The sequence below is a fragment of the Grus americana genome, chromosome 2 (assembly GCF_028858705.1).
Source record: "Grus americana isolate bGruAme1 chromosome 2, bGruAme1.mat, whole genome shotgun sequence".
NCBI lineage: Eukaryota > Metazoa > Chordata > Aves > Gruiformes > Gruidae > Grus > Grus americana.
The window spans coordinates 75,377-91,076 of record NC_072853.1 but is presented as its reverse complement, the minus strand read 5'-3'; the positions used below and the strand labels follow the sequence as shown (position 1 = coordinate 91,076).

The window sequence follows — 15,700 nt, the reverse complement described above, 5'->3', positions numbered from 1 at the left end:
CAGCTACTTTGGAGAAATTCCTCCCCACCAGTTTTATTACTGAGCATGACACTATATTGTGTGGAAAATTGCTTTGGTCAGAAGGGTCAGCTGTCCCAGCTATGTCCCCTCCTAGTCTCTTGCCAACCCTTGGCCTACTCGCTGTGGGGGCAGAATGAGAAACAGTGACGGCCTTGATGGCTGCTGTGCAAGCATTGTTAACTAACAGCTGAAACACTGCTGCGTTATCAACACTGTTTTGGTCACCAATATAAACCACAGCAGCATATGAGCTCCTATGAAGGAAGTTAACCCCATTCCAACCAAACACAGTACAGGTGCACAGCAAGCGCACGAGTTACATCAAGGGAAATTCCTATGGGATACTGTGGCCATCCACTTCCCCTGACAAGGTCAAACACACATGCTGTGCTGACAGTTGAATCAGCAGGGACAAAAGGGTCTCAGTTCCTCAACTACCTGGCATAGATTGATACAGGAATCCTGGCATCCCTGAATGAAAGAGAATAACGCTCCAGTACACCAACTGAAGAAGTCAGCGAAAGACAGCATGAAAACGCATATGCTGTTTATGTGAACAGCAAGTGACCTGCTAGAGCTTATGGTTTGAGCCACCATAATCTAAACCTATAAAAACATATCTGTAAGTATTCAGAGAACTTATACCACACATAGCTGGGCTACGAGTACCGCAGACTCCCAATGAGAAGGGATGCCCACTAGTATCATGACAGATAGGAGCAGAGAATACTTAGGGACTGGCAAGTAATTTGCTATGGCCATAAGATATTGTAAGAGCATTAAGTTTACTAATGTTTACCAATTAGGTATGTAATAAATGCAGAATTATGTGGCCATCTGTGTACGTAACTGGTGGATCCAAAAGATCTGTGACAGACATAAGGAAAAAAAAAAAAATCACAAGGAGAGTCATTAAGCAACTAGAATGAGGCTGTCAGCCTGAACAGATTCAGGCTTTGTCTGTGTGAAGCAATGACATCAGATACCCAAATGACTCAGGATAGGAAAATATTCTAATTTTGAGAAAGTATATATGACAATAGCTTGGAATGTAGGTCCAACCCCATTTTGTTTTGTTATTCCCAGATTATGTCATTGATCTTCTCTTTTTTTTTTTTTTTTTTTTTTTTTTTAAAATTTACATCCCTTCCCTAGAGGTAGGTGAATCTGCAGAGAGCAGAGATAATTTCCACTGGTGAACACTGGAAGGTGAACTTCAGGGGAATTTTTTGTCACCATCATACTGTAGATTGTCAACTTCTGAAACACATCAAACATACAAGGCTTACCGGGAACTCATGCAGTTAACAACTGAGGCCCTGTAATCTGACTGAATAGCCAAAATATCTGCAATAATGAAAAGATACTGTTAATGCCAAGATTAGGATTACCAGAGCTACATAGTTGAAGAAAAGCAAATATTTTATATTAACATAGGAAATTATCCTAGTAAAACTCAATGGGAGATCTTATGGAAGGGGGATGGAATATTTACTTACAAATTTTCTAAGCTGATTTTCTCAATTCCTATTCATTCTATCATAGATTTCATAAACTTGCACTCTTATACCCACATACGCAGAAGCACCAAGATATCTGAGGCCAAATGATCTGGCCAGGATCACTTGTGTAGGACACAGAGAACAAGGGATACCAGCTATTGATTTCCTCATTACATCCACTGGGGTTCTTTTTGATTCATGATGATGAACTGTTTTATGAACTTATCTGTCATACTCTCAGAGTCTACAGTTGCTATGGAATGGTTTTTTTGCTTCCGAATCTTGCTTATTTGCTCCCCATAAATCCTAGGCAAAGTTGCTGCTTGTAGGTTGGTTCTCCTTGTTTGCAATAATGTTTTGAACAAGTGTCTGTTTTCACTTGTTTGGCTAAAAGAAAAAAGAAACTGTGCCTGTGCTATGCTGCAACATTGCAGCCATTGGCCTGTGGTAAGGATACAGGACCTTCTGCTAATGAGTCATTTGTTCTGTGGTCTTGTCTTAGAGCGCAGACCTTCTGGTTATGACATTATAAACACATTCCTCAATTGTATTGCTGAGACCAGAATAGCATTTTTGTTATTAGTGCTGGCTATTCTTCTAGCTCCTGTTTTGGTGTTCACACACACATTTCCATTCATATTTCATTCACAGCAACCAAATCTCTAATAAAAATGATAAATAACTTTAAGCTTGAATGGAATTCTCCAAAACTGTGATGTCCATAAACTAAAGGTAGTTATTTTTCTAACAACTATTTGCTAGCTCAGTTAGAACATAACAATATGTTGTAAAACTTTATAAAGTATATGGGCTGTTAGACTGGAACTCATAGATGACAATAATCATCATCACCATCATCATCCCCCCTTTTGGATTTAACATACATTTACTCCACCTTTCACTTCTGTGTTTAGATTTCCAGACGAAAAGGTCCAATTTACTTTTACTATGCAAGTCCCACTGAAGTATGATACTCTGTTTTAAACTGTTATCCTCTTAACCTCAAAAATGTTTTTAAGGCCTGGTTCTTGTTTCTCATCTAATCAAGTACAGGCTTATTTTCCTCTAACACTAACATTTCACAATTAAGCCCTTAATTTCCTTGAAAAGATGTTAGAATGACTCACAAGATATACCTTCTCTCCTGATCCAGCTGGGCTGTTTTCTTTCACTCTTTTAATCTCTTCTCTAAATATCTTTCCCCATAGAAGAATCCTACCTTCTGGGGATGGGGCAGGAATGACCCTCAAGATCTGCTCTATTTGATTCACTGTTGATGTTCCAGGAAAAAGAGGTTTCCCAAGTAGCAGCTCTCCCAGAATACAGCCAATGCTCCACATGTCTACACCTTTAGTGTAACTACAAATAAGAATAGAATAGAGTTAGGACTAAAATCAAGCAAATGTTTTTCTGTACCTGGCATTCACATAATCTACATTAGCTTACGTTGCTAGAAAAACAGGCTTGATTACTCCTTGGATATGAATGCTCTCAGGTTTTAACTATAAAGTGAATGAGATTTGGGAATCATGAAACTGGCAAGCATAAAACAGAAAGGAGATTTATCCTACTAAAAGTCTATTCTAGGAAACCATAAGAGGAAATATATAAAAGGTAAATGCCAGGACAAAGTAATATATACTTTTCATATGACCAACACTGAAGATACAAGTTGCTGTTTGGAAACAACTGACTTTTCAGGGCATAATTTATCTAGAAAGTAGTTAGAATTGCTTAAGCAAAGTAAATGCCAAACAATGGGTAAATGACAATTTCCAAAACATCCACATTTCAAATTTGGGATACTAACTCAACCTATATAATAAGATTTTGTATATTTAGGTCAAAAAAAGGGCAAAGCCTGACTAACAGGCAGCTGAATTAACATTTGATTACAAAATATTTTCTGAAGGTCTATCAAAAAACTCTCCTTAAATTTGGAAAAAAGGACTACCATACTCAACCAAATTTTGTAAAGATGTAGATTTAAGGGGAGAAAGAATAAGTCTAGTGGGAGAAAGGATGACAAACAGATGAGCTGATAATGTATGTAAACGGATAATCTAAGAAGCCAGGAGGGAAATGTACTGAGAGATTTTTATGTTGCAGAACTGAAGTTTAAATGTGTATTGAGAAAATGGACTGCTGACATGACATTGCATCTGGTGACATATAAAATGAAAAGATTTAAGACTTTCAGACAATAAATTTTCCCAGTGGTGAAGAAATTATAGAATCCCGTCCCTTTGCTCATACTAAGCAGTTACCTCCGAGAGGAAAGTAAGATCTCTGGGGCTCGGTACCAGCGTGTTGCCACATATTCCGTTAGAGCAGGGTTGCCTCGGTCCTCATTCATCTGACATAAAGAACGGGCCAGCCCAAAATCACAAAGTTTAACAAAGCAGTCTGCATCCAGCAAGATATTTGAAGGCTGAATTGACAAAGGAAAATAAATAAGCTTTTTACTCTCTGAATGGCAGAAGATTATTATCAAGGTTTTTTTTAGTAGTTGCATTCTTTTCATACTTTTCCATTTAGTGTTTAACAGAAAACTTGAGTGAAGGATAAAGACTATGACTAAAATATACCTTCTGATCTCTGTGAATAACATTTCCTGAGTGGATGAATTTAGTTGCCTTCAGGAGTTGGTAGAGAATGTAACACTTGTGGATATCTTTCAGCAAATTCCCCTTCTTAATCACAGCATGTAAATCTGTCTCTGTAATATATTACATTGGTAATATAGTTATATCAGTAAAAGATTACCAAATTGTGAATATAAGTTTCTCAAAGCAAGGCCAGAACAGACCATTGTCCAAACTGTAATCTTTCAAGTGCATCCTCAACAGAAATTAACACTGTAATTACTAATAGTACTGCAATCTCTCTGTATTATCAGTTTGACTTGCAGCTCATGCTACAGTACCTGTTATTATTGCATACTTTTGTTATAATAAAGTTGCGCAGTCTCTTCCATATGCAACTCTTATCTCTACAAGCCTTCTAATTTGTTGCTCAGTGCCATTTTTCCTTCATCTCAACCAGCCAGTTCTCATATAATTATTACTCCTTTTTAAAGTTTCACTGCTATTCTCATCTAATCACAACTGCTACATATAAAAAACCCTGTACTGCTCCTACTTATATGTCTACTTAAATGAATATTCACAAAATCATCAACACACTACTATCAAAGTGGAGAACAAAGATAACTCATAAGAGAGGCTGTATTTAAATGGCTGATGCAATGCTAAGTCTCACCCATGGACTCAAAGATGAGGTAGATATCCTTGTCGTTCTGAGCTCGGATAACATCAAGCAGCTTGATGATATTTGGATGTTCTCCAAATTCCTGCAGAGGGAAGAGACCCAACTGTCAAAATCAAGTGTCTTGCTTGTGAATGATAAAAAAGGACAATAACCTATTTCATTGTGTATTATTGTCTAGAACAAACATTAACATGCTATTTCCTTCATTATGTTTCTACTGAAATAAATTAAAAAAAAAAGGGTTTAAGATTGCTCCATAGTATGAAACCAGCCAGTTAATAAAAAAAAAATTTAAATAATCTCTGTTGTCTGAGAGTTCTAAAAATCCCTCTGTACCATTTCTGAATAAAATCCAGTCAACTTTATGCACCTCATATTTCCTACTGAAGGCAAGAATTATTGTGGTAGTGAAAATAGAACAAAGTTGCCATCAACATTCGTAATTAAAAAATCCAACTGACTAGAAAGTGTCTATTTAAGGGTAGGCCAAAACATTCTCCATTACATGGAGCTGTTGGAGAGAGTCCAGAGGAAGGCCATGAAGATGATCAGAGGACTGGAACACCTCTGCTATGAAGACAGGCTGAGAGAGTTGGGCTTGTTCAGCCTGGAGAAGAGAAGGCTCCGGGGAGACCTTATAGCACCTTCCAGTCCCTGCAGGGGCCTACGAGAAAGGTGGAGAGGGACTGTTTACAAGGGCATGGAGTGATGGGACAAGGGGTAATGGTTTTAAACTGAAAGAAGGTAGATGTAGGTTGGCTATAAGGAAAATGTTCTTCACTGTGAGGGTGGTGAGGCACTGGCACAGGTTGCCCAGAGAAGTTGTGGATGCCTCATCCATGGAAGTGTTTATGGCCAGGTTGGATGGGGCTTTGGGCAACCTGGGCTAGTGGAGGGCATCCCTGCCCATGGCCGTGGGGTTGGAACTAGACGGTCTTTAAGGTCCCTTCCAACCCAAACCATTCTATGATTTTATAGGCTGCATTGATTGAACTGACTGCAATAGGGGATCAGTCAGCATACAAAAAGATACCTAAATACAGGTACCTTAAACTGGAGGTGAATTCTATCCTCACATTTGCAGACTGACAATACTGTCAAGATCATTTACTTCGTCCTCAGTCTTAACAACTTTTATTTCCTATAGCTAACAGTTCTGCACAGCTAGAGACACTGCCAACATGCCAACATTTTCATGAACTAGCCTGAGTATAAAATTATAAATAGCTGCACCATAAAACCTATGCTTGTATCTAAAATACATACATGATTTTTTATTATTTGAACTGGATATAGACTATTTCCATCACAAATTCAGTTATAAACAATATAAAAAAATCATAAGATTAAGCTATCTCCAGAAGTCTTACAACAGCATCATCTTCCTAGACTCTGAGGCCAAGACAAAAATTGGTTATAATGTACAACATCTGGAAAAATCCACAAACCAACACACTCATCTGCAGCACAAAGCAGTAATACACAGCCAGGCCATCAACTACCCTTGCATTTATTCTGAGGACAATATTCAGAATACCCATCCAAATAATCTAAAGAAAGTTTTTACCCAAAAGGGATATTTTTCTAGAGATGCAGATCAGTCTTGACAGCGTTACTTGAGTTCTGTTTAAGAACTTACTTCACACTGAAGGAAAACCTCATTGTCTCACACTGTCTTGCCCTGGAACTGATAATAGAAAGTTATGAAAAAGTTTCAATCTATACTAAAAAGAAGTCCTACCTTGAAAAAAAAAATCTTGTCAGAGCCAGTCCTACTTATCTTTGCCTAAAGAACAATGTTCTCACTAACATAATTACCAAAAATGACATTCTAAAATGTGGCCCAAAATGCACCAAATAGATCTCAACTACACTGAACAATAAACATAAAACCTGCAAGCAGCATAATGACCAGCATACTATGTATTACCCATAAGAGAATCATCAAAATGCCCAGATTCCACATCAACACTTCTCAATTACAATAACCGTCATCCAGTCCAACAAATGTCCTTATGATAACCATACAGATTAAACTAAGCAATCATTATGCACAGGAAGGAATTTGCACAGACAAGCAAATTAAGACAAACAACCAGTTACCAATGAAATAATATATCTTATGTCTTTCCCCTTCTGATTTCTCAGTCCTGAATCTCAAGAAAGAGTATAAAATACCTTCAAAAATAGGAGAGGAAAACTAAAATTCTTAAGTCCACGGAGCACCAAAAGTCATGAAAGTAAGGGCTTAATTGCATATTAACCTCCTTCCCCAAAAATGACTTGTTCTTCCCTTCAGGAGAAATATTCTTTTTCTTCTCATAATTCCTCCACCACCCATCTACTCCAGAAGTGCTATACTTTCAGAGATGATCTAACCTATAGGTAATTAACTTCTAAGGAATTGTCCTCATATGTATTTACCGTTTAAGTTTGTGACTTCTATTTCAGGCTTAAAGAATGATTAAAAAGTGAAAAAAAACTCATATCTTTCCTACTTAAACTTGACAGTCTCAGGAAATACCTCTTCCTATGAGGCCTGCCTTGCTTGTGTCCTTAGAAAACCCTAGTTATAACAACATTATCACTATTCAAAAACATTGATGTTTCTACATGGTAAGTCTGTGGAGGAATGGACAGATAATTTTAATGCCACTCCCACTGATAAGGTAATTAGGCGTAGTGTGCAGTCAATTATATCAAAACAAGAGCAGCCTTAAGTAATTCCATACAGAACTTGCCTTTTAGTTTTGCTTTGATTATTTCAAGTGGTCAAGTTGCTTCCCACATGGAGGAAAAAAAATTTAGTATGTAAATCTCTTCCACACCCTAGCCCCACCTCTGAATCATGGCATTTAAAATTTAAGAAAAACACTTTCTGTCCAAAGAAGTAAGAAGTGACAGAACGTACAAGTCAACATAGTGATCCTAGAGTAGACATACTGCTAAAAATGGTGAAAGAACAGGGCATATCTCAAAGAAAAAATAAGACCAACTCTCCATTTCATTCAGGTGTTTTTGCCCAGTCATGGAAAAAACGTTTACCAAGATGGTGCAGAAAAGAAATGCATAGAGTTGTCAACACTGATCACTGCACTTTGAAAAGGAATGGGAAGAAAATATGTGAACATCAGAGATAATTAAAAATTAGAGAGAAGAGAAAAAAAAAGGACTTTACCTGCAGGAACATAATCTCTCGAAATGTTCTCTAGAAATAAACAAAAAAAGTTTATTAGCACCATCAACACAATGAGAGAACAGAGTATGGACTTCCAGTGAGAGTGTTAAATCCATTCTAATCTCTAAAGCAGAGGAAACTCTTATATGGTAGACAGGCTAGGAAAAACCCAGTTGCTCACTAGAGAGTCACAAGTGTGCCCTCTGTGCTTAGACACTATAGCATAACAACATAAGAGAGAATCAAGTTGTGCATGCCTATCAAGACACTTTTTCCTCAGGGACATCAAACAGTATTTTGTAGATGCCATGATATACAAAGCTTGACATTTATTGCTCCTTTTTATCCTAATATAGCTGTAGACTGTATTATTAAATTAATAATTGTCAAATAACTAACATCTTTCAGAGACATAAATCCTGAAAATATCTATGAACTCCCACCACATCTTTTAGGACATATTAGAACAATGATTTCTCACCTGAGCATCTGTTCTGTTCCTGAAAGCATCAAAAATCTTTTTAACAGCAACTATTTCTCCTGTCCTGCGATCAATTGCTTTCCATACAATACCATAAGCCTGGGGAGAAAAAAGGACAGATGAACAGTGCACTATGAATTCTTAATCACAGTTCAGACCGTCAGTGTGGAAGTAGAACGTACTCAACAGAGGGAATGAAAGAAGAGGTAATCACCAGCTACCTAGAAGAAAGAGAGATTAGGCCAACGAGCAGTACTTGGTTGAGTCAAGGACTAATAACATCTATACTGAGTCTGACCAAAGGTCCACAAGGTCAAGCATCCTGGCCCCCAAAGCAGCCAATAACAGATGCACATGCTCATGAAGTTCAGCAAGGTCAAGTGCAAGGTCCTGCACCTGGGTGGGGGCTATCATAGAATCATAGAATGGTTTGGGTTGGAAAGGACCTTAAAGATCATCTAGTTCCAACCCCCTTGACATGAAAGATGATCTAGTTCCAACCCCACTTCCATGGGCAGGGACACCCTCCACTAGACCAAGTTGCTCAGAGCCCCGTCCAACCTGGCTGTAAACACTTCCAGGGATGAGGCATCCACAACTTCTCTGGGCAACCTGTTCCAGTGCCTCACCGCTCTCATAGTGAAGAATGTTTTCCTTATACCTAACCTAAATCTACCCTCTTTCAGTTTAAAACCATTGCCCCTTGTCCCATCACTCCATGCCCTTGTAAACAGTCCCTCTCCACCTTTCTCGTAGGCCCCTGCAGGGACTGGAAGGTGCTATAAGGTCTCCCCGGAGCCTTCTCTTCTCCAGGCTGAACAAGCCCAACTCTCTCAGCCTGTCTACACAGGAGAGGTGTTCCAGTCCTCTGATCATCTGCATGGCCCTCCTCTGAACTCGCTCCAACAGGCCCGTGTCTGTCTTGTGTTGGGGGGAACTCCAGAGCTGGATGCATGCTGCAGGTGGGGTCTCACAGGAGTGGAGTAGAGGGGGAGAATCCCCTCCCTCAACCTGCTGGTCATGCTTCTTTTGATGTGGCCCAGGATGCGGTTGGCTTTCTGGACTGTGAGCTCACATTGCTGGGTCACGTTGAGCGTCTCATCTACCAGCACCCCCAAGTCCTTCTCCGCAGGGCAGCTCTAAGTCCATTCTTGACCCAGCCTGTATTTGTGCTTGGGATTGCTCTGACCCATGTGCAGGACCTTGCACTTGGCCTTGTTGAACTTCATGAGGTTTGCATGGGCCCACCTCTCAAGCCTGTCAAGGTCCCTCTGGATGGCATCCCTTCCCTACAGCATGTCAACTGCACTACGCAGCTTGGTGTTGTTGGCAAACTTGCTGAGGGTGTGCTCGACCCCACTGTCCATGTCACTGACAAAGATGTTAGACAGCACTGATCCCAGTACCAACCCCTGAGGAACTCCACTTGTCACTGGTCTCCACTTGGACATCAAGCTATTGACCGCAACTCTCTGAGTGCAACCATCCAGCCAATTCCTTATCCACCGAGCGGTCCATCCGTCAAATCCATCTCTCTCCAATTTAGAGACAAAGATGTTCTGCAGAACAGTGTCAAATGCTTTGCACAAGTCCAGGTAGATGACATCAGTTGCTCTTCTCTTATCCACCAACGCTGTAACTCTGTCATAGAAGGCTGCCAAACTCACCAGACATGATTTGCCCTTAGTGTATCCGTGTTGGCTACCACCAATCACCTCCCTATTTTCCATGTGCCTTAGCATAGTTTCCAGGAGGATCTGCTCCATGATCTTGCTGGGCACAGAGGTGAGACTGACTGGCCTGTAGTTTCCCAGGTCTTCCTTTTTTCCCTTTTTAAAAATGAGGGTTATGTTTCCCCTTTTCCAGTCAGTGCAAACTTCACCAGACTGCCACAACTTCGCAAGTATGATGGAGAGTGGCTTCTTCTGCCAATTCCCTCAGGACCTGTGGATGTGCCTCATCAGGTCCCATAGACTTGCACACCTTCAGGTTTCTTAGATGGTCTTGAACCCGATCTTCTCCTACAGTGGGCGATTCTTCATTCTCCCAGTCCCTGCCTTTGCCTTCTGTGACTTGGGCAGTACGGCTAGAGCACTTACCAGTGAAGACTGAGGCAAAAAGGTTGTTGAATACCTAAGCGTTCTCCATATCCTGGAGAAGGTCTCCTGTTTCCTTCCAGAGAGGGCCCACATTTTCCCTAGACTTCCTTTTATTGCTGACGTACCAATAGAAGCTTTTCTTGTTGCCCTTGATGTCCCTGGCAAGATTTAATTCTATAAGGGCTTTAGCTTTCCTAACCTGATCCCTGGCTGCTCAGACAATTTCTCTGTATATCCCACTTTTGGGACAACACTCCCAGGCTACCTGCCCTTGCTTCCAGCCCCTATAGGCTTCCCTTTAGTGTTTAAGTTTGTCCAGGAGCTCCTTGTTCATCCATGCAGGCCTCCTGGTGTTTTTGCCTGACTTCCTCTTGGTTGGGATGCATTGCTCCTGAGCCTGGAGGAGGTGATCCTTGAATACTAACCCGCTTTCTTGGGCCCCTCATCCCTCCAGGGCTTTGTCCCATGGTACTCCACCAAGCAGAACCCTGAAGAGCCTGAAGTCTGCTCTCCTGAAGTCCAGGGTAGCGAGCTTGCTGTGTGCCCTCCTTGCTGCCCTAAGGATCTTGAAGTCCATCATTATAAGAAAGAGGGATAGACACTTTTTATCAAGGCTTGTAGTGACTGTATCATAGAATCGTTTAGGTTGGAAAAGACCTTTAAGATCATTGAGTCTAACTGTTAACCCAACACTGCCAAGACCACCACTAAACCATGTCCCTAAGTGCCACATCTACATGTGTGTTAAATATCTCTAAGGATGGTGACTCAACCACTTCTCTGGGCAGCCTGTTCCAGTGCTTGATAATCCTTTCTATGAAGAAATTTTTCCTCGTATCCAATCTAAACCTCCCCTGGCGCATGTCATGGTTTAGCCCCAGCTGGCAGCTAAGCACCATGCGTCCGTCCACTCACTCCCCCCCGAGCGGGATGGGGAGGAGAATGGGAAGACAAAGGCAAAACCTCATGGGTTGGGATAAGGACAGTTTACTGGGACAGCAAAGGGAGAGGAAAATAACAACAACAGTACTTAGAATATACAAAACGGATGGTACACAATGCAATTTCTCACCTGACGACCGTACAGCTCAGACCGCACACTCAGACCCATCCAGAAGCTGGACTGTCCCTGAGCCACATGTTCTGAAGCCGCGCCACCCCTCCCCAACTAGCCCCCTTTTATGCTGAGCATGAGATTATATGGTATGGAATATCCTTTTGACTAGTTTGGGTCACCTGTCCTGGCTGTGTCCCATAAAAATTAACTCTATCATAGCTGAACCCAGGACAGCACAACTTGAGGCTGTTTCCTCTCGTCCTATCACTTGGGAAAAAAGAGACATCCCAATTGCCAATGGTGTAGTATTATAGCACTTACCTGAGATATTTATACTCCAACTGTTTGTACTTCCTGATGCATGGCAAAGGAGCTGAACCCATACTCCAGGACCACACATATTCTTGGGAAGTCTGCCTCAATGTCGCTATGTGAGTATTTAAGCATGAAAATCACTCAATATCACATATTGCAGCTGTTTTACTTTGTATGAGTATTTAAACATTAAACATTTTTGAGTGAGATGTACAGATGTAAGGCATCTACTAGAATGTGGAAAGTTAAGATTCAAATCTATGACCTAAAAATAACAAAACTGGATCTATACCACAAGGGAGGCTGAGTAATCACCATTTGCAAGTACCACACAGGCATCCAGAACAGGGAAAACTTGGGTAGAAGTTCCTGTTCCCTTAGTAGACAACATAGCTTTTAATAATAAAATACAACCCCCCCCCCAAAAAAAAAAACCCGAACTGATTGAATTCCCTCACTGTACAGGAACATCTCATGTCCCTTGCTGCTGCACTTCTCTGCTTTATTTTTTGACAGTCCTCACCTGTTTTAGGGACTCCAACAGCCTTTTAACTGCTCAGGTAAGTATATCAATTGTGTACAAACATAATACATACAGAACTTTCTGCATCCAAGAGGCAGAAAACACAGGTATTTGGGAGACTGGAACCACTCAGTCTCAACTCAAGCTCAACTAGTAGTTTTGATAATGTCAGTGATGCCTAGATGATGGACTTGAAGCCACTAAAGTCCTTTAAAGACGTGAACGTATATAGTTATGTTTGTGAAGCAGTTTCCAAATAGAACTCTCAGACAATTTGATATTTCAGATGAAAGAATAATGTCATTCTGCTTGAAGAACCCAGCATGTTAAAAGATGTAATATATTACATTCAGTCAAAGGGAGAAAGCTGATAACTAGTAACAAGATGGCAGCAAACCTCAAGTCAGAAGCAACTTAGAATGAAATACAGCCATAAGAAAGATCAGTGTGAATTCAAAAGGAGAAAAACAAAACATTGTCTTAGAGGATAATGAAGAAACTGAGCCTCTCTCAAGTGTCCCCTTGTAATTGCACATGAAATACATAACTACTAGTATCAACACAACTCAGCAATAGCAAAGAGCTGACTGAATGGAAAAACAGATAATCAGGAAGGGTTTAGAGACTGTCTGAGGAGAAAGAGCTTAGAAATTAACGTTGGCTCACATAAAAAAAATATGTAATTTTATAGAGAAAAATTACTAGATGCAGCATAATACTTGAAATAACGAGGTTACAGTAAATGTGACAAAATTTGGTGGACTGTTGTGATTTACCCCCAGCCAGTAACTAAGCACCACACAGCCACTCGCTCACTCCCCCCACAGCAGGATGAGGGAGAGAATTGGAAGAGTAAAAGTGAGAAAATTTGTGAGTTGAGATAAAGACAGTTTAACAGGTAAAACAAAAGCTGCGTATGCAAGCAAAGCAAAACAAGGAATTCATTCCCCACTTCCCATCGGCAGACAGGTGTCTGTACATTCCTGTATTACCAACACCATTTTCAGCACAAAACCAAAACATAGCCTCGTACTAGCTACTATGAAGAAAATTATCCTAGCCAAAAGCAGCACACAGGCACAAATAGCATATGCTTTGAGACTCAGGTACATTTTGCTATAAACCAGGTGTATATGCAAGGTGGGTGGTTTGTTTGGCAGTTCTCCAGTAAATTACAGGAAAAAAAACCCACCCTGATAGGAAATTTAAAGATACTTTCAGTTTCACATGCTACAACATCCCAATTTGTGCAATCTCAAGCACAAATACAGGCTGGGTCAAGAATGGACTTAGAGCTGCCCTGCGGAGAAGGACTTGGGGGTGCTGGTAGATGAGACGCTCAACGTGACCCAGCAATGTGAGCTCACAGTCCAGAAAGCCAACCGCATCCTGGGCCACATCAAAAGAAGCATGACCAGCAGGTTGAGGGAGGGGATTCTCCCCCTCTACTCCACTCCTGTGAGACCCCACCTGCAGCATGCATCCAGCTCTGGAGTTCCCCCCAACACAAGACAGACACGGGCCTGTTGGAGCGAGTTCAGAGGAGGGCCATGCAGATGATCAGAGGACTGGAACACCTCTCCTGTGTAGACAGGCTGAGAGAGTTGGGCTTGTTCAGCCTGGAGAAGAGAAGGCTCCGGGGAGACCTTATAGCACCTTCCAGTCCCTGCAGGGGCCTACGAGAAAGGTGGAGAGGGACTGTTTACAAGGGCATGGAGTGATGGGACAAGGGGCAATGGTTTTAAACTGAAAGAGGGTAGATTTAGGTTAGGTATAAGGAAAACATTCTTCACTATGAGAGCGGTGAGGCACTGGAACAGGTTGCCCAGAGAAGTTGTGGATGCCTCATCCCTGGAAGTGTTTACAGCCAGGTTGGACGGGGCTCTGAGCAACTTGGTCTAGTGGAGGGTGTCTCTGCCCATGGAAGTGGGGTTGGAACTAGATGATCTTTAAGGTCCTTTCCAACCCAAACCATTCTATGAGCCTCTGCACATAACACTTACCTTCCTCTGAAATTTAGTTGTGAAAAAACTGTAAGAAGTCACAGAAAGTTATCAGGCTGCAATTTATGATATTTTTTTATCTATTAGGCACAATAAATATTTCAAAGTCCAGTTTTTCTTCAACTATATAAACTCTCAGATCTCCATCACTAGACGCGGCTCAGATCAGCGGCCTGCAGCAGCGACGGAGATACCGCAGACAAAGGTGTCGCCAGGACGGCCAGCAGGACAGCGCTGGCCCCTGCTGCCCAGCTCCCCGAGCTCCCAAGGCCCCCAGGGCACTCACCCCCTTGCCCAGGCGCCTCTTTATCTCGTACTTCTGGGAGACGAGCGCCTCCACCTCCGGCACGCTCATGGCGGGCAAGCCACAGCGGCGGGCGACGCGCCCGGCGAGCGGACAAGCACTCCGCTGCACGGCACACTAGGCCGCGCGCAGGTCTCTCCCTGTTGATTGCTGCTGCTATGGTAACAGCCACGCTGCACAACGCATGCGTCAAGTGGCCCAAGAGCGCGCAGGCGCACAACGTGAGGCCAGGCGTAGGGCACCTGGCCGCCGCTGGTGCCCTGGTTCTGTCTGCGGGGCCTGAGGCGCGGTGCGGGCGCTTCCTTTTTCCTTCTTTCCTGGCGGGGCACTGTGCTGCGCGGTTGGAGGTGGTGCTGTGGGCTTGGTCGTGCTTGCTGGCTGCGTGGGCGGTTGCTGAGGGAGCCCTGAGCCGCCGCCGCTGGACGACTCCCCTCGGGCAGCGGGCTGTGACTGCGGTGCCGCGCTCCGCTTCCAGCAGCGTGGCGGAGGAGTGGCGTGAGCAAAGTAAAACTTCAGCGTTGCATCCCGTGCCTTCATCTGGTAAACTAGTGTCAGCGGGGGATGCCAGACGTTGCTTTCAGTACCTGATATTGTTCGAATGCACTAAAAAAATTTCCCGTTTTTCTTTAATCTATCAATTTATTGCTAATGCCTACAATGCAGATCTTTCCTTGCTAGCAGCATGCTCTTGCAGACACTGATTCCCGTAACGTCCTTGTTGACACACTAAGTACAGACTAGTTAAGTGCATGGTTGGACAGACCGGAAACTTGCTGAACTGCTGGAACCAAGGGTTTGCCATCAGTGACATGAAGTCCAGCTGGAGGTCAGTCACTAGCAGTGTACCCAAGGGGTCAGTACAGGTGCCAGTACTGTTTAGCTTCTTCATTAATCAGCTGGATGGTGGGCTGGAGTGCAGCCTTAACAAGTTTGCAGATAATACAAAA

General features: G+C 42.2%; 1 protein-coding gene across 2 annotated transcripts in view; it reads right to left on the bottom strand.

Moving 5' to 3' along the window:
* The window catches only part of MAPK15 (mitogen-activated protein kinase 15), a 29,023-nt gene extending 13,767 nt beyond the window's left edge, over positions 1 to 15,256 (bottom strand). Inside the window, exons 1-8 of one of the 2 annotated variants that reach the window (XM_054817943.1) lie at positions 14,736 to 15,256; positions 8,453 to 8,551; positions 7,972 to 8,001; positions 4,785 to 4,875; positions 4,112 to 4,242; positions 3,791 to 3,954; positions 2,743 to 2,882; positions 1,311 to 1,368 (exon numbers count right to left, since the gene is read on the bottom strand). In XM_054817943.1, the coding sequence (XP_054673918.1) occupies positions 1,311 to 1,368; positions 2,743 to 2,882; positions 3,791 to 3,954; positions 4,112 to 4,242; positions 4,785 to 4,875; positions 7,972 to 8,001; positions 8,453 to 8,551; positions 14,736 to 14,804 (782 nt within the window). In that variant the 5' untranslated portion in view covers positions 14,805 to 15,256. The remainder of the gene's footprint in view (positions 1 to 1,310; positions 1,369 to 2,742; positions 2,883 to 3,790; positions 3,955 to 4,111; positions 4,243 to 4,784; positions 4,876 to 7,971; positions 8,002 to 8,452; positions 8,552 to 14,735) is intronic. The other variant, XM_054817942.1, reaches the window with a different exon arrangement.
* Between the last annotated feature and the right edge of the window lie 444 nt (positions 15,257 to 15,700).